Raw genomic sequence first — 25286 nt, forward strand, 5'->3', positions numbered from 1 at the left:
AGCAATTCCTCAGAAATTTCCAATATCTCTCATATAGCGTTTCAACATATCTCTAGGAGTTACTGCCGCTACTCTAGGAAAATTAATTAATCTAAGATTGTTATTACGAGAGAAATTTTCTAAAGACTCCAATTTTCTCCTTAAATTAATATTATCTCTCGCAAGTGTTTCTGTAATTTGTTTAGAAGCTTTCACTTCTTGGGAAGAATTCAAAGTTGAATTTTTTAAATTTTGTAAGTCAATTTTAACATTCTTAATTTCCTTTTCTTGAGTATTAACTTTATGCTCTAATTGAGAGAGCTGAGGATTAATAGATTTAGCCAAATTCGCTACTAGATCACAAATAGCCTCAAGAGTTACCTCTTGGGGTTTTTCCAATGTATAGAAGAATTTTATAGAAGAAACAATTTCCTCACCAACTGAGGTCCTTCGTGGCTGCTGGTCCCCTGCTCACAGATCGAATGTGGCGCTGGTAAGTCCCCAGGTTCCAAAGGGAAACTCTGCAAATGCAGAGAGTCTCCCTCCAAGGTCCCCAGTACATTGCCATCAGCCTCGAGGAAGAGTCCCACATCGACTCCCAATGGTTCCTCAACCCGCGGGGAACTTGCGTCCTGGGGAGGACGGGGAGGCACTCCAGCATCAGGGCTCAAGGTGGTTTCTGGGCCCAAGGAGATCGCTTCCGCCTCGCCCCGGTGCGTCCCCAGCAGGCGATCCGACGCTCCAGCAATGTCCTGCATTCGACGCAGAAGCCGATTGATACTGCCGAAAACGGCTGGGGCTGGGCGCTGCGAGGCTCCAGCAGCACTACGTCCTCTCTGCTTCGGCATCGATAAAGGTAATTTTAATGTAGTAGTAAAAAATATTGGTAAGCTTTCTGAACCGAAGCGCTCAGCCAAGCCTTCAATCCACCATCTTGGTTCGCTACAAAGAGTTTTACCTCATGCAAAATTGTCATTTTAAAAAAATAAGACATTAACTATTTTTTCTGAGGCCCTCCAAGTACCTACAAATCCAAAATGTGGCCCTACAAAGAGTTTGAGTTTGAGACCACTGGTATACACGCAGCAGGCTTAGGTGGGGGCAACAGATAAAATGACTCATCTAGTCTATCCACTGCTGGTAACAGCACTGCAGAGCCAGCCACCATCAGACGTTACAATGTCTTCTTTGGGGTCAATGCAGAGAGCTTGTGTTAGAACTGTGTGCTGATGGCTGAGCGTACAACTTCTAAAACAAATGAAATGCCCAACTTTTGCTTGCTGATAGCAGTAAGCTAATCATATGCCAATTTGTTGCCTGCATAAGTTGTCTGCTATGAGAAAGGGCACACTGGCTATATCCACACAAATGGCTTCTTTTACAAAGCTGAGCTAGCGGTTTTAGCGCACGCTAAATTGTCCCACGCGCATTGAGCTGGCATTAGTTCTAGCCGCATAGTGCAGGTTTAGCGTGCGCTAAAATTTTGCGTTGCGCTAAAAACGCTATCGCAGCTTTGTAAAAGGATCCCAAAGTTTTGCACTCTGGCCGGATGTTTGAACAAAATTTTTTAAACATGTATTGCCACACATCTGCACTAGTGCTGAAGTGTGATTCGGTGCATAAGTATCGGTATAACAAAAATTAATTTTTCCAATGCTCAGCACACGGTGCAGATGAGTTTTTCTGTTCAGACCTTTACACTGAACAATCGCCTCTTCTGATACGGTCTTTTTGTTTAACCCATGCTCTTCATGAAAGCCATAAAAATAAGTTGCAGATACTGTTATGGTCACAGCAAAAAGAAAAAATAGCATTAAAGCCTCAGATGCTATTTAACAGAAGAACAAACTAACCTTTCTATACCTCCTCAGATCTGACATTCAACTTCCTCCTTTCTGTTTGTCTTAGGGCTCCTTTTACGAAGCCGTGTTAGCGGTTTAACGTGCGTAATAGCGCGCTCTAAACTGCCGGACGCGCTAGCCGCTACCACCTCCTCTTGAGCAGGCGGTAGTTTTTCGGCTAGCGCGTAATTAAAAGTTGCGCGCTCTAAAGCTGCTAACGTGGCTTCGTAAAAGGAGCCCTAAGTCTTCTGCGCAGTTTTCTGTATCAGGGTGGAATAGTTAACCTTATTACCATTGATTTTTAATGTCTAACATGGAGTTCTGCACCAAACTCTTTTCTGTATCATTATAAAAGCTCATTTCTAAACTCTAATGCAACTCCTGGGACAAAGCGAAGAAACAACAATGACCTCAATTATGGAATGCCCTCCCTGATACTCTTCGGCAGATTTCCTCTTTTTTTTTTTTTTTTTACTTTTTCGTAAGTGTTTGAAGGCTTATTTTTTTCAGAAGGCTGCCTTCATTTGTTATATTATTTACTTATAAAAGAATCTTCTTTTGCTTTTCTTTTTAAGACTGACCGACTGTATTCAGAAAGTTAGTGTGTGCTGTGTTAGTATTGGAACGTTAGGGTTTGTATAATCTTGTTTATAACCTGCATAGATTTCTGGATATGCAGGATATAAATAAAATACTTGTACGTGTAATTATGGGGTCATTTTACTAAGGCGTGCTAACTGCTAAGGCGCCCATTATATTCTATGGGCGCTTTAGCATGTGCTAAATTGGTTAGCGTGCCTTAGTAAAAGGACCCCTATGTATTTGAAACTGTGACCTAACTATTAATAGCAACCCTAATGAATGTCTATGTCAATCTGTCTATTGTAACTTCCTGAGTATCTGAGCCATCCTCTTGTACACTTCTCCCTCCATATTTGCGGTTTCAGCACTCGCGGTTTCACTTATTTGCGATTTTTTTGCATGCTGGCTCCGCCAACCCCCCTCCACCCCCCTCCCCCCCAAATTACATCATGATTAAAGTTCCTTTTCTTTTACTGTACCGATAAAAAAAAAAAAAAGTTTTGCACTTACCAACATTCATTACATTACATTTACATTACATTTGTGATTTCTATTCCGCCTGTGCCTTGCGGTTCTTAGCGGATTACAGTTAAAAGAGATCAGGACATTACCGAGAGAATTACATTACAACGATTTAAGTAAATTACATGTTGTGGTATAGAAATACAAGTATAAGATATCTGGATTTATCGATAGAATAACTTGACAGGGTTCAAGTAGTTACAAGGTTCAGTGGGGAAAACAATATAGGCAACTGAAGAAAGATACCTAACTTTGAAGGAATCAGTTAAGTGGATACCTAAGGGAGATGCTTATTTAGGAGAAGGTTAAATGGATACCTAAGGGAGATGCTTATTTAGGAGTTTGGATATTTTTGGTAAATGAGGTTCAAGGGGATGACTAGTGTGTTATTTGCTGGGGAGAGTGCATGTGCGATTGGGGAGGGGAATATTAAGTAAGGACGTGTTTTTTGAAAAGAAATGTTTTGATTTCTTTCCGAAACACTTTGATGTCTGTTGTTTTGATCATCAGTTTGGTGATGGTGGGGTCAATTTTCGCTGCCTGGGTTGCTAGAAGGCTGTCGTAAAGTTTCTTATGTCGGGTACCATTATGAGGGGGGAAGGTGAAAAGATTCTGAGTTCTTCTTGATCTGGGTAGTCGGTAGCGGCAAAGACGGTTGTTCAGGTAATTGGGGGCCATACCATGGGTTACTTTGAAAAGTAAGCAGTAGAATTTGAATTGAGTTCTTGCTTTTATCGGAAGCCAGTGAGACATAGGCGGGGGTGACGTGGTCGAATTTGCTGAGCGAGTAGATGAGTCTGATAGCTGTGTTCTGAACGGTCTGTAGTTGTTTTATTATAGTATTTGGGCAAGGTAGGTAGAGGCTGTTGCAGTAATCTAAGGAGCTGAGTATGAGGGATTGTACAATGATCTTGAAGTGTTCTTTGGAAAATAATTTTCTTATTTTTCTTAGATTTCGCATGGTGAAGAATGCTTTTTTATGGTTTTGTGTATTTGTGTTTGCATTGTGCAGCCTCTGTCTAGGTGTGTTCCCAGAATTTTGAGAGTATTCTGTATTGGATATTTGATTGTGTTTACATCTGGTTCTGTTAGGGATGGTTTTTGTTCCTTCTCTAGTAGTAGGAATTTGGTTTTCTCCGCATTCAGTTTTAACTTGTGGTTCGTCATCCATTTTTCTACAGTTTCCAATGTTGTTTTCAGGCGTCCGTTGGAGGTGGGGTCTTGGATGTCGAAGGGGAGGAGGATGGTTATATCATCCGCGTAGCTGAAGGATGTAATGTTTAGGGCGTCTAGGGCCGTGCCTAGGGATGCTATGAAGAGGTTGAAAAGTATGGGCGATACGATCCTTGTGGAACTCCACAGGGGTTTGACCATGAGTCGGATAGAAGATCATTTGACTTGACTCTGTATGATCTTGTTTTGAGGAATCCTTGGAACCAGTTGAGAACATTACCTGATATTCCTATGGCATCTAGTATTTGGAGTAGTATGGAATGGTCAACTAAGTCGAATGCTGCTGAAAGATCGAGTTGGATGATTAGTAACTTATTTCCTTTGCTGAGGTGCTGACGGGCTATGTCTAGTAGGGAAACCAGAAGTGTTTCAGTACTGTGATTGGTTCTGAATCTGGATTGAGTAGGGTGTAGGATGTGGTGGTCTTCTAGGTAATTGGCAAGATATTGTGCTACTAGACCCTATATGAGTTTGACGTATAGAGGTATAGAAGCGATTGGTCTATAATTTGTTGGGCTGTCTATTGGGCCTTTGGGGTCTTTTAGTATGGGAGTAATTATGATTTCACCAAGTTCCGGAGGGAACTGACCTTCCCTTAGGGTGGTTTGCAGCCATAGCGTGAGACCAGCTGTGAATTTAGTGGACACTGTAGCTAGTAGATAAGGAGGACAATTGTTCAAATCACATGAAGATTTGCTGTATTTTTTGTACAGCCGGTCTAGGTCTGACCATTGTGTCGTTGGGAAGTCGGTCCAGATCCTATCTGCTGAGGTGGCTTCGTCTTTTGTGGGTTTTGTTAGTATCTCTTCTAAGATGTTTCGAGAGTTGTTGAATGTGGATCTGATTGTGATGATTTTGTGTTTGAAATGGTCTGCTAGTTAGGAGGCTGTTGGAGTTTGGTTTCCTAGGGTGGCGAGGTGGGGTTTGGTACCGTGAGATTTCTGACAAGGTTGAAAAGTTTTTTTGTGTCCAGTTTATCAGTGCCAATGAGTTTGGAGTAGTAGTCTGTTCTTTTTTCCTTCAGTTTGATTTTGTATTGTTTGATTTGGTGTCTCCATTCTGTTTTGGTGTGGTCTTGTTTCTGTTTTTTCCATGTCCTTTCTAATTGTCTGCATTGTCTTTTTAGGTGTAGGAGTTCGGCGTCAAACCATTTGTCTGATGGTCTGCATATTTTATTTTTTGTTTTTAATGGTGCTAGTTTGTTTAAAGCGGATTCACTTGTGGAGCGCCAGGTGTTTATGAATCCTTTGGGATTGTTTAGGTCTATTTCTGGGTCTACTGTGTAGGTAGGTTCGATTGTGGTAGGTTCGAATGTGGTAGGTTCGATTTTCTTTCTGGACTTGAAGCTTGTTGTGTGTAGCGTGGGTTTGTTGTTGTTCTGCACCCAGTTAATTGTGAAGGTGTACTTGTAATGGTCAGACCATAAGGTGGGATGCCATGAGCCGTTGGTGATGTGGATGTTTTGTGTGTTAAGGTTGGGGGTAGTGTAAGCGGCTATATCAAGTTGATGGCCCTTTTCAAGCGTGGGTTCGGGATTGAGTATCTGGTAAGATAGGGTGTTGAGGTATGAAAGAATGTCCGCTACTTGTTTGGAGGTGTGGTCTTCTAAGTGGAGATTGATGTCTCCTAGGATCAGGTTATGTGTGGAGGAGAGGGAATGCTGGAGGATAAATTCTTCGAGTTCTTGTTTAGAGGTGTTCCATTTTCCTGGTGTGACATAGCAGAGAAGGCAATTCAGAGTTCCTGTGAGAGTGTTGTCAGAAAGTTGGCAGGCTAGAAGGTCTAGGTGGGGGGTGGAGTGCAGATTCACTCTCAAAATCGCTGCTTCCATGTCTTTCTCCCATAAAATTGATGATTCAAATCTTTCATCCTGAAAATCGCTGCTTCCCAGCTTTCCAGTGTGCACAGAGAAAAACGCTGCTTCCCAGCATCCATAGAGAGAAACGCTGCTTCCCAGCATGCATGGAGAAAATCGCTATTACCCTGAAAATCGCTGGGATCTTTGAGAATCGCCTGCTAAAAGCCCTAACAGCTTTGTGAATCGCTGCTTGCTTGCTAAAATTGCGAATTTCAATAGTAATACATAGTGGCTGTTTCCAAAAACCGCAAATAACTATTGAAAAGTTATTCACGGTTTCAATAGTAAAAACTCTGTTTCCAAAAACCGTGAATAACATATAAAAAGTTATTCGTGGTTTTTCCATATTCGCGGCTATGTTCCGCCCGCATCCACCGCGGATACGGAGGGAGAAGTGTAATGTAATTCAACCTTGAACTGAATAGGCAAAGGCGGAATAGGAAAATCCTGATCAACATAACAAAACACCTCCAGGAAATGGGGTTCAGACATCACACTAACTGTGTGCTTCTGTCTTTGCTAGCTTTCTGCATTGGTCACTGTGTGGCTTTCTTAAAGTCTGCTACTATTGTTGGTCTGCTAGTTGTATCCACTGCTCTTTTCCGTAAGTAACTTTATCTTAAATAGGGTTTGTCAGCATTGAAACAAAATAAGGAAATCCTGATTGAGATATGATACAGCCCTATGTATTCAGTACTAATTGGCTTTTCAATTGCATTTCTAGATTTTGGCAGATGCAAATCCAAGTAAATAGATAAATATAGACATTTTAGAAAATCTAAATGCTTCTCAATTTAAAGAGCAAATTGTGTGTTTGCACCAGGGAAACCATGCTGGCTTGATTGACAGGATTAGATTATCCATCATTGTGTTGCATTGCGCAGTGGTGAAGCAAACGGAAAGATTAGACCAAAATGTTTATTGCATTCATCAGTTTCCAGTCAAGATGTGTTTGGCATTACACATTGCAATATTTTTATACTTCCATTGCTATTATATTGAGACAGTGCTACTTTTACTATCTATTTAATTGTACATCAGAAAGTATACATATGTATATTTATATCATTTTTTTTTCTCTTGAAAGGACTTCATAGTCCATTATGGCTAGTTAAACTCATAGAAACTGGTATGGCAAGTTGTAGCCTTGTGTACTCCAAAAACAAAAACGCTGTGGAGAAGATGTCCAAGATGCAGGCTTTATTGAAGATACAGTCATAAAATCCACATAATAAAATATCTAGGACCCAAAAGATGGGAACTATGAACCCAACACGGTCCGTGTTTCGACGAACCTGTCCATAATTATGTTTGACTATCTCTGGGGAAAAGGTGACTAAAGTCGCCGGAAACAAAAACAAAGGAGGTTTTAATGAATTCTATTAGAGCAAGCAATTTCTAATACAACAGCCCAAACCTCATTCTATTATGTGAAAAAAAATTAGTTACAGAAGTTCCAACATGTAACTTTTTTTTCAGACTGCCCATTAACCCATGATGTGAAAAATCAGCCATTGTCAACATTTTGGATCTACTACTTTAGTCACTTTTTCCCAGAAACAGTCGCATATTGGATGTTGGACTATTGCAGTCTTTGCTTTGGACATTTAACGCAGTTTCATTTTCAACCTTTTTACATCTATGGACCAGCAGAAATAAAATAATTATTCTGTGGACCGGCATCGGTCCGTGGACCGGCGGCTGAAGAACACTGGGCTAAGTCGTGGGCCAGACCTCGCCCATCTCTACCCAATCTCCACCCCAGACCCCGCCCCCATAATAGTACTAATTGTAACTATTTTTTCCATTCATTTTTCACAGATACACAATATAATCTTATTAACAACACATAATGGTTAACCACAAAATTAAACTACACAAAGCACACTGACAGCAGATGTAAATTCTCAAACTTTGACATAATTCAATCACTAAATTCAAAAATAAAATTATTCCCCCCCCTACCTTTGTTGTCTCCCTCCCTCCATGCTATGCCTTACCTTCTGGCCTGCTCCCGCCTGGCTGTTTTATGCCGCCCCCGGTGTTATCTTCAGGCCGGCTCCCTCTTCCTCACTGATGCAGTACACAAAGCTGTGGGCTGCAGCTCCTTGCGCATCCCTCGTCTCATCTGGAAGCCTTCCCTCTGACGTTGCGATGTCAGCGAGAAGGCTTCAGGTTCAGGTGCAGGATCTGTGTAGGAGTCACTGCCCGTGGCTTTGTGCACTGAATCAGTGAGGAAGAGGGAGCTGGCTCAAAGATAATGCCGCATCGATCGCACCGTGGACCGGCGGTTGTTTTGGGCCTGATGCATGTGCTGGCCCTGTGGACCGGCAGGAAATTTCTGTGGACCGGCACCGGTCCACGGACCGGTGGTTGAAGAACACTGATTTAACCCACAGTGATTGATCAGGGTGAGGCTAGCTGTACGTGCAAAGCTTAATGATGGCATCACAGTAATGAAGGGTTGCGCCCCTTTGTGGACACCAGAGGGACTACAGCATACAGATATTCTCAGGTTTAACTTTTGGACGATTTGTACTGTATATTGATTTACTCTAGTTAAGTTTGTTACTGTCTTGCCATATTGATGGATTCATAAGACAAGATCAGTGGTGTAAATTTTACCCAAGCAGGCTCAGCTGGACATGAGAGCCCAAGAAAGAAGGAGGTGTTGGTTAGTAGTTTTGAAGTGGATGTCAAACTCTGGGAACCTACTGAAAGGTTGTTGCATGGGGATTCTTAATTCTGAACTTCTACTGCTAATCAGGATATTTGTGAGTGTTGTTAGTATTGCCCTAACAAATCGCTTAATAGAGAATAGATCCTGAGTGGTTCCCTTGTCTTTGAAAATTATTTTTATAGCTTTATAATTTTACATACCACCAAAAATGTGATAACAGGAAATAGGAAAAATTAATAAAGTCAAAAAATGAATCTATACGATACAATCAATCAACCAACAATATTTGCCCAAAATTAACAGGAAATTAAGGATCCAAGAAAAGGAAATTATATTAAGGAAAAATTAAACAAAAAGCAAGTCATCCAGACACATTGAGGGGCATAATTAAAAAAAACGTCTAAGTCCCCTTTTGGCCTAAGGCCTTAAACGTTGAAAGCAGAAGCAGGGAAAATGTCCATAATCAAAAAAAACGTCCAAAAGGAGGTTTTTTTTAAAAATAATGGCCTGCCTCTACGTTCAGCTGTTTAAACACCCAGACCACCACTACGTCTACACTTATAACCCCACGACGTCTACACTTATACCCCATAATGAACCTAAAAAACGCCTAAGCCCCAAACATCCAACACAAGGGCTTTTAGGTGAAGGAGGAGCCAGTCCTTCGCCTAAAAGCTGGATTCTGTAACCGGTGTCTGTCAAAAACAACACCGGTTACAGAATCAACCCCCCCCCCCCCCCCCCGACATCGGGGCATGAGGGAGCCCAAGCCTTCCTGCCCCACGGCACCCCCAAACCCCCAATGAAGATCAGGGCAAGAGGGAGCTCAGGCCCTCTTGCTCTGCAATCCCCAAACCCCCCCCCCCCCGAGTCCAATTGGGCCAGGAGGGAGCCCAAGCCCTCCTGGCCCGGCGACACTCCCTAACCCCCACCCCCCACTAAAATACGGGCAGGAGGGATCCCAGGCCTTCCTGCCCTTGATGCAACCCCCCACGACCAGCCCCCCCGAACCCCCGATCGCTGACCCGCGACTCTCCCGCCGACCCCCACGACCCCTCCCCAATCCCTCCCCCCATACCTTGAAATAATTGGCCGGATGGACAGGTGCCAAGCCCGCCGGCAGGCCAGCCAGCTCAGGAACGGGGCCAGATTGGCCCAGGCAGCTCAAACCCCGCCCACAGGTGGGGCCTGAGATGCCTGGGCCAACCAGAATAGGCAGAATAGGGGGCCCATGTGCCTAAGGTCCTGCCTACAGGAGGAGCCTAAGGCTCCTGGGCCTATTCTGGTTGGCCCAGGCGCCTCAGGCCCCACCTGTGGGCGGGGTTTGAGCCGCCTGTGCCAATCCGACCCCATTCCTGAGCTGGCTGGCCTGCCAGACGGGCGGGCTTGGCACCCGGCCAACTATTTCAAGGTATGGGGGTGGGATTGGGGGGGTCGTGGGGTCAGCAGGGGGGATCATGGGGCAGCAGGGGGCGATCAGGGGGGCAGTCGTGGGGGGGTTGCGTCGAGGGCAGGAGGGCCTGGGATCCCTCCTGCCTATATTTTAGTGGGGGGTGGGGGTTAGGGGGTGTCACCGGGCCAGGAGGGCTTATGCTCCCTCCTGACTGGATCGTGGAAGGGGGAGGGGGGTTGGAAATCGCTGTGCCAGGAGGGCTTGGGCTCCCTCCTGGCCGGATCGTTGGTGGGGAGGAGGGATGGAAATCGCTGGGCCAGGAGGGCTTGGGCTCCCTCCTGGCCCCATCGGACTCGGGGGGGGGGGGGGTTGGGGATCGTGGGGCAAGAGGGCTTGGGCTCCCTCCTGCCCTGATCGTTGTTGGGGGGGGGGGAAAGGGTGGATCACGGCAGGCCATCTTTCCTGCTGCGATCATTGCTGTAGGGGGTAGGCAGGTTGCTGGGGCCGCTGAATTGATCGTAGCAGCCACGATCAGCTCAGCGGCCCCTTTTTGGCACTTATACCTGTTTTGACTTGGTCTAAGTCAAAACGTATAAGTGCCAACTAGGCAACCTGCCTAAAGTTTTGGTTATACCTGCTGCACGCCTAGGTCTTGGTCGGCCCACCTCCCGCCCACTGCCCGCCCTTTCCCCTCCTCTAAAAATGCCTCTTTTCTCTCTGTGCGTTTAGAGGCAGGGGAAAGGCCTAAGTTGGTTTTAGATACGTCTAAAACCAGTTTTGATTATGCGTACTTGAACGATCAGACTTTTTAATCGTCCAAGTAGCCATTTAGGCCACTTTTTAGACTTTTTTATTTTTTTTAATTTTTATTATGAGCCCCTTAGCATTTAAGAGGTAGGGGGTTGATTCTAGGCACATCGATTTGCAAAGGAAAATGGGACTAAGGTCTTTTTCTCAACTATATATTTTATAACATTTTTGCTGTGAAGAGCTGTCTCTGGAGACACAAATTCACAGTTTTGAGAAATGTGAAATCGAGCATCTATGATAATATTTTCTAGATAAAAAAATTGCCTGTGACATTATGAATGGATTAATGGAATTAATTTACCAAAAAATGTAGACATTGCATGAATATACACCCTCATGTTATGTAATTAAAAACTAATCCTTATCTCATGATGAATAACCTTTGGACTAGAGTGTTCCCCCGATCATTCGCGGTCAGCAGTTCACGGTCTCATTCATTCGCAGTATTTTCCGACCGCGAACCGCCAACCAGGAGAGGACAGCTGGAGAGAGCAGCCGGAGCGCCGGTGAGTGAAAGAAATCACTCGCTGTACGCTCCGACTGCCTCTTCCTGCACTAAAGTCGGGCCTTACCAATCAGGAGCTGCTTTGAGATGCAGCTCCTGATTGGTAAGGCCCGACTTTAGTGCAGGAAGAGGCAGTCGGAGCGTACAGCGAGTGATTTACTTTACTCGCCGGCGCTCCAGCTGCTCTCTCCTACCTCTCCCGCTACCCTCTCCAGTCTCCCCCATGAAAAACTGTATTTGCGGTTTTTCAAGATTTGTGGGGGTTCCTGGAACAGAACCCCCACAAATATCGGAGGAATACTGTATAATGTATCTTAAATAGAAAAGTATCTGTAGATTGTTCCTCAAAAAAGCATTTTCTAATAAAAATCGAGTATAAATTTTTTTAAATTAGATTTTTTTTAATTTTTAAAAAATCATTCATTTTTTATCTATCCTGTTTGTAAGCTATGAATGCTTTGGAGTGTTATCAAGTCATTACTAGTCCAACACACCAACAGGGACACAGTCTTGATTTGTAGCTCAAGCAGCAGTGCTGTACCAAGGGTTCTGTGAGTTTGGCAGCCTCACAAAACGCAGATAGGGAGGGCACAACAATTTCTTCACAGTTTCCTTTTGATGGTGGTAGTGTTGAAACAGGCAGGGCACTAGTAGGCAAGTTGCACAGGACGCAACTGTAGTTCAGTATGACCCTACCAAGCAGGGTACATGTACACAGTATGGGGCTCATAATAAAAATTTTAAAAAGGTCCAAAATCCAGCCTAAATTGGTACTTGGACGATCAGAAAGAAAGGTCGTCCAAGTACCGATAATCAAAACTGGTTTTAGACGTATCTAAAACCAGCTTAGGCCTTTTCAGTGCTGCTGTACACCCAGAGTGAAAAGGGGCTTTTTTGGAGGAGTGGATAGGGCGGGAAGTGGGTGGGATTTGGGCTGACCTAGACTTAGTCATCCAGCTGTCATAACCCAAAAAGTTTGATAGGTTGCCAGATGGAACTTATATGTTTTGACTTAGATGAAGTCAAACCGTGATCAGCTCAGCAGCCCAGGCAACCTGTCCCCCCACACCTGTAATGATCGCGGCAGGAGAGATGCCAAATATCTGCTGCTGCGACCCCCCCTGCTGATGTGTCAGGAGAAATGCCCAGTCTCCTGCCGGAACCCCCCCCCCCTTCCCCTGAACCGGTGTTTATGACAGACGCCGGTTAGAGAATCATGCTTTTAGGTGAAGGACTATAATAAATAATAACTTTATTCTTATATACCGCCAACAATCTTGCGACTTCTAGGCGGTTTACAATAAAGAGAAGTGGTTTACAATATAGAGAAACTGTAGATACAATAAAGAGAAACTGTACATACAGCGAATTAAAGGGTAAAGCATTGTACATCTGGTAATTCCAACATTAATAATATTAATTGCAGTTTGTGTGCCATGCTGCTTACACAAGATTAGAAATGTTCCTTAAATTGAATGGAGTGTTCATGGTTAGTGATTGGGTTGTGGTTTACAATTTACAGAGTTGGGTATGAGGTGGTATTATGAGGGGGGCTGATGTTCTGGTTCGTTATCTAGGTATTTCAAGAACAGGTAGGTTTTTAGGTGTTTCCTAAATTCGCCATAGTTGTTTGTATGTGCAATTAGTTTTTCTAAGTCTTTGCCCCATGTGGCTGCTTGGTACAATAGCAGTTGTTGATGGTATCTCTTATATTTACACCCTCTAGCCGGTGGGGAGACAAATTTCAGGTGTGTTTTTCTTTCATGTCTGTTGGTTGGGAATGAGAAGAGGTCTGTGATGTATTTAGGGGCTAGACCATTTAATACCTTGAAGCAGAGACATCCTAGCTTGAACTTCGTGCGTGCCTTCATCGGCAGCCAGTGTAGGAGTCTGTAGGAAGGGGTTATGTGGTCGGACTTCTTCAACCCGAAAATCATCCTGACTGCTGCGTTTTGTATCAGTTGTAGTCTTTGCATTTGCTTCTGGGGGATTGTCAGATGGGTGATGTTGCAGTAATCCAGGTGGCTTAGTATTAGGGATTGTACTAGAATTCTGAAGGCTGAGGTGTGGAAGTACGCCTTAATAGACCTAAGTTTCCAGAGGGTGAAAAACCCTCTTTTGATTAGGGAGTCTATATGGTCTTTCATGGTTAGACCCTGGTCCAGTATTACTCCCAGTACCTTCATCGTTGGTTGAATAGGGTAGTTAAGATTGTTAATGTGTAGTGATTTTGTCGTGTTATGTGCGTGTGGCGAGGCTATAAAGAATTTAGTTTTCTCTGAATTGAGCTTTAGTTTGAAATCTGTGGTCCATTGTTCTATCATGTTTAGTGCTTCAGTTGCTTTGGGGGTGATTTCGGAGGGCGATGTATTAAACGGGATAATGATTGTGAAGTCGTCTGCATAACTAAATACTTTTACGCCTCGTTGTGTCAACTGCGTACCCAGTGAAGCTATGTAGACGTTGAAGAGTAGAGGGGATAGTGGGGACCCCTGTGGAACGCCTGATGGGTTTCTCCATATTTTGGAGAGGTTACGATTGAAGCGCACTTGGTAGGTGCGGGTCGTAAGGAATCCTCAAAACCAGTCCAGCACCTCGCCTCCGATGCCGATTGCGTCTAAGCATTGTAGTAATTTTTCGTGATCCACCAAGTCGAAGGCCGAGCTCATGTCGAATTGCATGACTAAGGCTTTGTGGCCTTTGCTGAATAGGTTGCGTATGTAATCTAGGATCGCTGCAATCACCGTCTCCGTACTAAACAGCGGTCTGAAGCCTGATTGGGTCTCATGTAACAGCGAGAACTGATCTAGGTAGTTCATCAGTTGGGTTTGTACCAAGCCTTCCATTATTTTTACGAAAAATGGGATGGATGCTACTGGTCTATAGTTAGTTGCTGATGTTAGAGGTAGTTTATGATTTTTTGGAATTGGGGTGATTATGATGTGACCATTTTTTGATGGGAATTTTCCGTTTTTGAAATTGTTAGACATATGAGTCCATAGTGTTATTTTGAAGTCTGATGGGGCTGCTTTCATTATGTTGGGCGGACAGGGGTCTAGGATGCAGTTTGATTTAGTGTATTTGTGATAGAGTTTTATGAAGTTATTCCATTCTGGGTCTTGAAAGGAGTTCCAAAACATGTCAACTGGTGTTTCATTTTCATGTAGGTTGGCTATTTGCTGTTCATCTGTGTTGTTTGTTGGGCAGTTGTTCCTTAGGTTCACAATTTTTGAGTCAAAGTGTTGTGCTAGATCGTCTGCTGTTGGGAGTTTTTTGTCGTGCGTGGATCGACTGTGGCGTGTGGTGTCGAATAGATTTTTAACTAGGTTGAACAATTCGTGAGTGTTAATTCCTTTTGGACTTGTGTTGGATATGTGTATTATGGATGAGTAGAATGTTTTCCTTTTTTCTTTTATCAGTTGTTTATATTCCTTTATGTTTGATCTCCAATTGTTCCTGTCAGATTTATCACCTGATTTGTTCCAGATCCTTTCTAGTCGTCGTATTGATTGTTTCATTTTTAGTAATTCGGAGTCGAACCAGGACTGGCCCCTCCTTCGCCTAAAAGGCCTTGTTTTGGGAGTTTGGGATTTTGGCAAATTTTTTTGGGTTGGGAATGTGTTCTAAGCATACATGGGCAATTAAACTGGCCATTTTTGAAAAAAAAAACAAAAAACAAAAGCCACATTTTGGACGTTTTTTTCGAGAATGGACATTTCCCTTCTGCCTATTTTGTGCGCCTAGGGCCTTAGGCCAAAAAGGGATTTAGATGTTGTTTTTTATTATTTACCTCTAAATCTATCAATTTTTTTAAATCATGCCCAGTACCTTTATCAGTTCACTGTTGAATTCAATCTAGGACTGACACTTTTAGGGATTTTTCTTCCTAGTAGCAAAACAGTTAGTTATAAAGAGAATGGGTCAATTGATGTCAATGTTTTTAGTGCCCCTCCAGGGAGTAAAGCGGGAGGGAGGTAAAAAAAATTGGCAGAGTCTAAGGAAACCATGTTTACCATTTAAATATTTTGCACAGAATTATGTAATATAACTGAACAAAGACGACTTTGTAATTTGAGCTTTACTTTTTTATGCTAGTGTGCATTAAAAGAAAGGAAGTAGATGAATAGTTGTGAAACAAAAGTCATTATACACCCCCCAAAAAAGTGGGTGATTTAAATACACAAATGTCCCATTCAAAAAAGAAAGCTTGTTATGACTTCTCGATTCTGCAGAAGAGATCTTTTAAACAGCGGTAAAAAAAAATGAATAAATTCAACCATATATAAGAAACTAGAGCTGATGTGGTCTATCCAATGCAGTTTTCTGAATTAGTGCCCCAAATAACCCCAGGAATAGGTGAAAAACCCAAGGCACCAAGATTTTTTGTTGTTGTTGGCTTGTGTAATTATTGCTTTTGACTTCCTCTGTTGCAGCATTTCAGACAAGTAATTGGGTGGATCCTTGCCCCCAAAGTCTTTAGAAGAAGTGATGGTTAATCCATTATATGACCTGGTTAATATGTCTTTTTAAATCATTATTTGTCTCCAGCTTTGAAGAATGTGGCAGTATGGCTTGTTTTCAAAGAAGTCTGGACACTTATTAGTGTAATAACCTGTGTTACCCTTTTTGAGTAAGGCGAAGGAAGCAAATGAGATTTTTGAATGTTCATCAATCAGTGTTTAGAAGCAGGGGTGTCCAACCTTATGGCTTCCCTGGGCCGCATTGGCCGAAAAAAACGTTTCTGGGGCCGCACAAATGCTGCAGCAAGACAGAGGAGGGAGTCGGCAAGGCGGTAAACACCCGAGGGCAACAGAGGAAAACACTGCATCGCCCTCGACCGGGGCCACACAAAATACTTCATGGGGCCGCAGGTTGGACACCCCTGGTTTAGAGTGTTGTGTGGGATAGAGTCTGTTAGTATTTACTTTGACCACTGAATCTCATAAAAAGCCATATCCAAAGTGGCATTTGCATTTTTCAGATCTTGGCTGTATGTGACAGGATTGGTCATGTGATTTAGGGGCTCATTTTTAAAGCACTTAGACACACACAGTACCATAGTAACCTGTGGTACTTTGTGTGTCTAAGTGCTTTGAAAATTAGCCCCTATGTCAGCTACAGTTATATGGTATAAGAAGGCAAGTTTTTGTTATGGTCTGAAACATTTTTATCTGGATCATGTCGGCCGATTTATTTTGGCAGTGATACTTCATAATGGTTGCTCCTTTTTGTGGGTGTGCTGCAGGAGTCAACTCAGTCTTCCATTCTTTTTTGTTTGTACCTTTTCCTACTCTGTGAAACTGGGGGTTGAATTTTGCATATACCTGCTGATGATATTCTGACTTTTATATCTGGAAGCCTAACCACTCAGAATTTATTGAACAATTGGTTGTTTAAAGTTTCTCTTCACTATATTAATGAAGACAAAATAAATGGCACATGACCCCCACCCACACTCCACCCATTTCCTTGGATCCCATCCCATCCTTTGCACCCTTTTAGTGCTTCTCTCTCTCTCTCTTCCTCCAACCTCCTCCCCCATAGTTGCTTCTCTCTCCTTCCAACCACTCTCTGCTTCTTTCTTTCTTTCTTTCTTTCTCTTTCTCCCATACCAACCCATATCCTCTCTCCTGCTGTTTGTCTTTCCCCTCCCATCCAGCACTACCCTACTCCATGCTGTTTTCTCCAGCACTCTCTCCTTTCCATGTTGCTTCTCCAGCTTGCTTCCCTCCCTTCATGCTGTTTCTCCAAGTTTATTAAAATCTTTCTATCCCACTCTTATCTTTCCATGTTGCTTCTCCAGCCTCCCTCCCTTCATGCTGTTTCTCCAAGTTTATTAAAATCTTTCTATCCCACTCTTATCTTTCCATGTTGCTTCTCCAGCCTCCCTCCCTCCTTCCCTTCATGCTGTTTCTCCAAATTTATTAAAATCTTTCTATCCCACTCTTATCTTTCCATGTTGCTTCTCCAGCCTCCCTCCCTCCCTTCATGCTGTTTCTCTAAGTTTATTAAAAGCTTCTATCCCGTCTGGACGGCTTACAATCTAAAATCATAATCCAAAATAACATTCATGCATAACCTCCCTTCCCTGCTCCGATGCTGCTTTCCCTCACGACCTCTCTAGCTCCTGACTCCCCCATCTACCTCCCACCCAGGCACGGCCACTTAAATTTAATCTTCAGGCAGCCAGCAGCAGCAACGAGGTGAGCCTGCTGCCGCTGGCCTGTCCCAGAAGTCGTCTCTCTGCAGCATCTGCTCTCGTGTAGGTGGGACCTGCAAAGAAGTGGATTCCGGGGCAGGCCAGCAGCAGCAGCCTCACCTCATTGCTAATACCGGCTGCCCAAAGATTAGATTACAGTGGCCAGACCCAGGGAGGAGCTAGGTGAAGACATCGGGAGAAGCAGTTAAACCTGGACAGACTCCCCCATTAAAAAAACAACAACAAAAACATCCGGACACCTGGACAGTCCTCTAAATCGAGGACATATCTGGGTTTTCCCGGATGTCTGGTAACCTTAAAGTGGTGGCTTAATGGTTAGTACAATTCCCAATGCAGCTCCTTGTAACCCTGGCCAGGCAAGTTTTTTAACACCCCATTGCCCCAGATACAAAACTTAGATTGTGAGCCCACTAGGGACAGAGAAAGTGCCTGCATATTATATATACCACTTTGGTTGTACCATAGAAAAGTTGTATATCTAGGGTTTCCAACACTGTAGCAGAATAACTCGCCTTGTGCCCCTCCCATGCTCCATCTATGGTCTGCCCCAGGTCCCTTGCTACACCTGCAATCTTTTGAGATTGTCTGTCAGTTAAGGTTCATAGACAACAACGCGGAAGACAAAGGCGCGCACCGACAACTGAGCACAAGACGGAGGCGCGCGCTGAAGAAAATTATTGTTTTTAGGGGCTCCGACGGGGGTTTTTGTTGGGGAGCACCCCCAGTTTACTTAATACAAATCGCGCCGGCGTTGTAGGGGGTTTGGGGGGTTGTAACCCCCCACATTTTACTGAAAACAGGGAAAAAGTGAAGTTTTCAGTAAAATGTGGGGGGTTACAACCCCCCAAACCTCCCACAACGCCCCCACAACGCGGCGCGATCTGTATTAAGTAAAGTGGGGGGGTTCCCCCCCATTGGAGCCCTAAAAACAGTAATTTTCTTCGGCGCGTGCCTCCGCACTGCGCTCAATTGTCTGCTCGCGCCTTTGTCCCAGCGCGCTTTTGACCTGACACCATCAGTTAAACTTATTTGAATACTCCAGAAACAGCAGCAGTTAGCCTGGGAACTATGATTACTTAATGGATGGAGGGAACAAGTGGTCCTGATGTGCTAAGGAAGCCACATTATTAAAGGAAATTCATCAAAATGGGTTATGAGGCTTATCCTAGCTGGTACTGAATAAACCAACTATCCTTTTGCTTTTGTTTTTGTTTTGCTGTCATGTTCTTTTTTTATTTCCCCCCCTTCTTTTTCAGAGAGCCGTATGATCCTGGATGCTTTTGCCCAGCAGTGCAGCAGAGTCCTTGGCCTTTTAAACTGTGGCGGAAAATTTCTGGACTCCAACCATTCTCAGTCGATTTCCTGCATAAAACAAGAAGGCAGTGGCTACAGTGAAGGACAAGAGCAGTTCCACGCTGGTAAAGTTTTCCGTAGTCAGACTTCTGATAGTTTGGACCTAGAGATGCAATATGTACAAAAAAAGCAGCAAACGTCAGCCTTTCTGAGAGTCTTCACAGATTCACTACAAAACTACCTGCTGGCCGGGAGCTTCCCCCCTCACAGCACCTCATCGCTTGGTGAGTTTAGCCATTTGGCGGATATGGATCAACTTTCAACATCGCCGGTGCACACTTTAGGTGGCTGGACATCCCCAGCTACCTCAGAGTCCCATGGACACCCATCATCTTCTACTCTTCCAGAAGAAGAGGAGGAGGAAGATGATGATGAAGAAGATGAAAGATACTGCCCACGGTGCCAAGAGCTAGAACAGGAAGTAATTTCACTCCAGCAAGAAAATGAAGATCTCAGAAGAAAGCTGGAGAGCATTCCAGGTACTGTAACCTCAACATTCTTCTATTTTTAGTTATTTAAAAAATTTCTATTCCCCTTAGAACCTAAGCAGATTACAACAGTTACATACATAAATTATTATACCAACATAACATAACAAACTTTCAATCCTAAAATACAAAAAAAAAAAAGTATACCAAGTCTATAAGTATGCTCTGACAAACAGATGAGTTTTCAAGAGTTTCTTGAAAGACTTCACATTTTGCTAGAGAGTTCCATAGCTGTAGGTCAGCCACAAAAATTGCTGTCATTCATGGTTTTTTTTAATAGTGTATACCAGTACATGCTCAAGTCTTAAGTTCATTGTAGATTCTGAATGAGATGGTAAATACTTCCTGTCCCTTTAACCACCCCACCCATACATACTATATATTTGAATTATTCCCTGACTTTCTTTCAGTGCATATAGCACTGCAAATCACTCGTTTTGGAAATGTTATTACACTCTTTCTGTATTGCGACATCGCTGAAGCTTTCAGGTTTAAAATGAAAGCAACCAAGAGTTTTGTGTGGGGGTTTTTTCAACCTAATTTTTTTTTAAACTCCTGTTTAAAATTTTGCTTCTAAAGAAACCATGCCAGTGTTTTGAGAGGAGATCGAGAGGGGACATGATTGAAACATTCATGGTACTGAAGGGGAATAGACTCAGTTAGGGCGCTGGGCTTTGACCAGAGGGCCGCCGCGTGAGCGGACTGCTGGGCATGATGGACCACTTGTCTGACCCAGCAGCGGCAATTCTTATGTTCTTAAATGCTGATAAAACCGACTAGCCTGACAGTAAGGAGAATTAATCTTGATCTAGCTAGATAACAACATGTTTGTTATCTGTAGCTCTTCAAATAGAGTGGCAATATACAATATTCTTCCAGCTCATCTATTTGTCTGCCTTTGCTTCTCTCCCCTCCCCCACCCCCCCAACCTACCAAGTTTCATAAAGCAGATAAAATTAGCTATGAAAAATTGGGCCATACCTAGGGTAAGAACACAAGAGTAGCCACACTGGGTCAGACCAATGGTCCATCTAGCTCAGAATCCTGTTTCCACAGTGGCCAATCCAGGTCACTGCTTGCCCTGGGATCAATAGCACGGAATGTTGCTACTATTTTGGAATCTGCCAGTTATACCAACTGCTATTACTACATTCTCTGGCAACAAATTCCAGAGCTTAACTATTCATTGAGTGAAAAAATATTTCCTACTCTTTGTTTTAAAGATATTTCCATGTAACTTCATTGAGTGACTCCTAGTCTTTGTCATTTTTGAAAGAGTAAAAAATCGATTCACTTTTACCTGTTCTACACCACTCAGGATTTTGTGGATGTCAGTGATTTCGCCCCTCAACTGTATCTTTTCTAAGCTAAAGAGCCCTAACCTCTTTAGCCTTTTCTCATATGAGAGGAGTTCTGCCTCCTTTATCATTTTGGTCACATTGTGGAACAATAAAGAGGCATTTCGTATAAAATTCTTGGTCTTATTTACTATCCCATTCTTAATTCCTAGCAGTTTGTTTGCTTTTTTGGCCCCTGCCACACACTGGGCAAGAGATTTCAGCATACGAGGGGGTGCTAAAAAGTTCCCAACCACCTTCCTAAATTCTGATCATTATTTTGCCACTTTAGCTGAAAAGAGTGTTATTTTATTTTGCGAAGTGCCAATTTGCAGAATTGTAATGCTACGTTTTGACATTGTTTCAGATCATTGATTGAACCATGTCAAAGAAAAGTGTGGAATTTTCAAATGTGCCGTCATGAAGAAAACTCCAAAGGAAATCCATGAATGTATGATGCAAACATAGAATGACAAATGCCCATCATACTCCACAGTGAAGAAGTGGTGTGCAAACTTTCAGCATGGAGATTTCGGGACCAAAGATGGGGTGATTAAGTGACTTGCCCAGGATCACAAGGTGCAGCGTGGGTTTGAACCCACAACCTCAAGGTGCAGAGACTGTGTAATTTTAACCACTGTGCCATCCTCTCGCCCTGGTGCCTATTTTTCCATTTATAGAATAAGTTCCTACCATGCACCCTCCAGGTGCCTAATTGGAGGTGCTCAGTTAACAGAATTGTGTCACTACTGAGCAATCAGTTCTAGCACTCTCATAAACCTTGACTGCATACTCGGTCTTGCTCTGTTGGAGAGAAACAAGTAGAAAATGAATTTTAAATGTATGAGCATCAGAAGATGTGTCTTGTTTGTTAATTTCAACACTACATATAGAAGACATGGAAACATAAAAGCTAACAATGACTACAGATCTTTTGGCCCTCCCATTTGTTAGAGTAGGGGGCTGTTAACCAATGGTGCACCAAAGGTTGCAGGAAGAGATCAAACAGGCTGTGATGAAAGGTTTTGAAATCTGAGGTAATTTACTGAAATTTTCTAGATGGAATGAAGGTAGTTAGCATAAGTGTTACTATACTTATTTTATTTATTATTGATATACCACTTATGGTCTAAGTAGGTTACATTCAGGTACTCAAGCATTTTTTCTTATCTATCCCAAAGGGCTTACACTTTATCTAATGTACCTGAGTCAATGAGGGATTAAGTGACTTGATGAAAACAAAGAAATTGACCCTGGATGATCCACAGAGAATAAGAGTCCAAGAAAAACCAATAAAACACTATGGAGAGATGATGTTCCTGAAATGGACTTTATTATTAAAAAAATATATATAAAAGTCAACATAGCAATCCATAAAAACCTTAAGGACCTAGTTTGCTGGAAGTGTTAAACCCAACACTGTCCGTGTTTCAACAAGAGTCTTCCACAGAAGTCCCTGCTAGTCCTAGGGTGGAAAATACATGGAAAAGCTAAACAATCCAAAAGTACCAATGTGTAGAAGCTCCACATGAACCGCGGTTGGATTGTTTAGCTTTTCCATGTACTTTCCACCCTAGGACTAGTAGGAACCCCTAAGGAAGACTCTCTTGTCGAAACACAGACCGTGTTGGGTCCAATACTCCCAGCGAACTAGGTCCTTAAGGTTTTTATGTGGATTGCTATGTTGCCTTTTATATATATTTTTTAATAATAAAGTCCGTTGCACGAACATCGTCTCACCACAGGATTAAGTCACTTGCCTGTGGTCACAAGGAGCAGCATGGGATTTGAACCCTCGACCTCAGAGTGCTGAAGCTGTAGCTCTAACCACTGTGCCATACACTCCCCGAAGATCCATCAATCTCGGTATCCTGTTTCCAGCAGTGGCCAATCCAGGTCACAAGTCCCTGGCAAGATCCCAAAAGAGTAAAACAGATTTTATACTGCTTATCCTAGAAATAAAAAAGTAGATTTTCACAAGAGCAGCTTAATTACAATTACAATACAACTTCTTATATCCTGCAATTTTCGACAGGGAATCATTGCAGCTTACAGCAAGATGAGATACGTTTGTCATAGCATTATTGATAGGCGAGTTTAATATGGCCAGGTTAGTTTAGGATGAAGAGGGCTGGGAAGAGTTGAGTCTACTGGGGGAAGAAATATGTCTTAATCTTTTCCTGAACAGGCAATGCATGGGTAATTGTTGCAGATAGGCAGGTAGATTGTTCCAGATATGTGGTCCTAGGAACTCGAAGGTGGAGTTAAACATCTTCTTCCAATGTACTCCTTGAGAGGATGGAAATGGTATCTTAAATCACTACATGGTCCTTGAATTAAGGAAGGAGCGTGAGACTGGAATTCTGGTCACTAGTCTGCTGGAGTTTTTTCTCCGTGGATGGACTTATGTATCATACAGGCTAACTTATAGTGAATTCTTTATAGTGTAGTTTGAGTAGTAATGGGCTAGCCCTCTCAAAGCGGTGGAATTGGAAGATCAGCCTTGCCGCTGAATTTTGGAGCACTTGCAGGTGCTTTAGTTCTTTCACTGTGGCACCATAGTAGAGGGATTTGCGGTAGTCTAGGTAGGGGTAGTAAGACTGCGCCACCTTCCTAAAGCTGCTTTGGGACAGGGCTGGTCTGATTGATCTTGGTTGTCTCAGTCTGAAGAAAAACTTCTTTGCCAAAGAAGCGATTTGGCCTTAATAATGACTTATGGACTTTTCTTTTAGGAAATTTATCCAAACCTTTTTGTAAACCCTGCTAAGCTAACTGGCTGGGCCTTGTTTACGGAATGGGAGTAATCATCAGTGCAGACATGAAGGCTGCCAAACAAGTAGAGAAGGCTTCATCCAAGGCAAGGCAAATGATGGGATGTATCAATAGAAGTTTCGTCAGCCGCAAACCTGAAGTCATAATGCCACTCTACAGAACCATGGTGAGACCTCATCTGGAATACTGTGTGCAATTCTGGAGGCCACATTACTGGAAAGATGTGCTTCAAGCTGAGTCGGTCCAGCGGATGACCACTAGGATGGTCTCCGGATTCAAGGGTCTCTCATACGAAGAAAGACTGGGCAAACTGCAGCTCTATACTCTAGAGGAGCGCAGGGAAAGGGGTGACATGATTGAGACATTTAAGTACGTCACAGGTCGTGTCGAGATGGAAAACGACATATTCTTTCCCAAGGGACCCTCGGTCACAAGGAGGCACCCGCTCAAACTCAGAGGAGGGAAATTTAGTGGTGACACCAGGAAGTATTTCTTCACAGAAAGGGTGGTAGATCACTGGAACAAACTTCTGGTGCAGGTGATCAAGGCCACTAGCGTGCTCGACTTTAAGAATAAATGGGACATCCAGTGGGATCCCTACGAGGGTCGAGTTAAGAAACTAGGTCATTAGCACTCAGACTTAATGGGGTGGGTCAGTAGAGTGGGCAGACTTGATGGGCTGTAGCCCTTTTCTGCCGTCACCTTTCTATGTTTCTAATGCTTTGAGTGGCTCCTTGAGGCAATGTAAAGATTTGAAGTCCTTCAAAAAATCTTTGAAAACATATTTATTTGGTAAAACATTCTTTTAAATCATAACATGTATCCCTTACTTGATGTGTGTCATTTTACTCTGATTTAAAATGTGTTTTGTTGTTTTTAATCCTGGTTTTGTGTATGTGAAGATTGTAAACCGCTTAGGATATAAGTGGTGTAGAAATTGTTAAAATAAATAACTACTTTAACCACATTCTCTGGTAACAAATTCAAGAGTTCAATTAGACATGGAGGGCTTGATCCTGTATATAATGCCAAAAAATTAGCACCGACTAGAACAGCGCTTAGTGCGATTCTACAAGGCGCGCATACTTTTTCTAGAATCACTCTAAGCACCTATGCGTTGCATCATTTTTACATGAACCCATTTAGGCTAGCTAAAACCAGGCTTAAATGCCTGTGCCTAAGTTGTGCGTGGATCAGATGTATTCTCTAACAGTGTGCATAACAATTAGGAGTGCCTATAATCTGCCCATATCCCCTTTTCAAATTTGCACACTAGAACTGATGCATAATTTTAATAGAACTGTGCTCTCCATCTTATGCACTTAACTTTTAATTAGTGCCAATTAGCATCAGTTATGAGGTGTTAATTGCCAATTATCGACACTGATTGGGCCAGTTAATCAAGTTGTGCATGCAAATTGGCTGTGCGCACTATTTTGCATGCACAACTTAAAGCGCCATATGCAGAGTTTGTGAGTAAGTGAAGAAAAACTTTCTGTGGTTTGTTTTAAATTTACTACTTAGTAACTTCATTACATGCCCCCTTAGCCTAATATTTTTGGAAAGAGTAAGCAAGCAATTCACATTCTACCTGTTCTAATCAATGCAGTATTTTATTTGCCTCTATCATAAGTCCCCTCAGCTTTCTCTTCTCCAAGCTGAAATCTCTAGCCTCTTTTGCTTTTCCTCATAAGGAAGTCATCCCATCTCCTT

General features: G+C 42.9%; 1 protein-coding gene across 2 annotated transcripts in view; it reads left to right on the plus strand.

The window, feature by feature from the left end:
- Positions 1-25286, plus strand: part of BEND4 (BEN domain containing 4) — an 86697-nt gene that overhangs the window by 11034 nt on the left and 50377 nt on the right. For both annotated transcript variants that reach the window (XM_033946463.1, XM_033946453.1), the window contains exon 2: positions 18880-19455. In XM_033946463.1, the coding sequence (XP_033802354.1) occupies positions 18880-19455 (576 nt within the window). The remainder of the gene's footprint in view (positions 1-18879; positions 19456-25286) is intronic.

This window comes from Geotrypetes seraphini, chromosome 1 (assembly GCF_902459505.1).
Source record: "Geotrypetes seraphini chromosome 1, aGeoSer1.1, whole genome shotgun sequence".
In the NCBI taxonomy this organism is placed as follows: domain Eukaryota; kingdom Metazoa; phylum Chordata; class Amphibia; order Gymnophiona; family Dermophiidae; genus Geotrypetes; species Geotrypetes seraphini.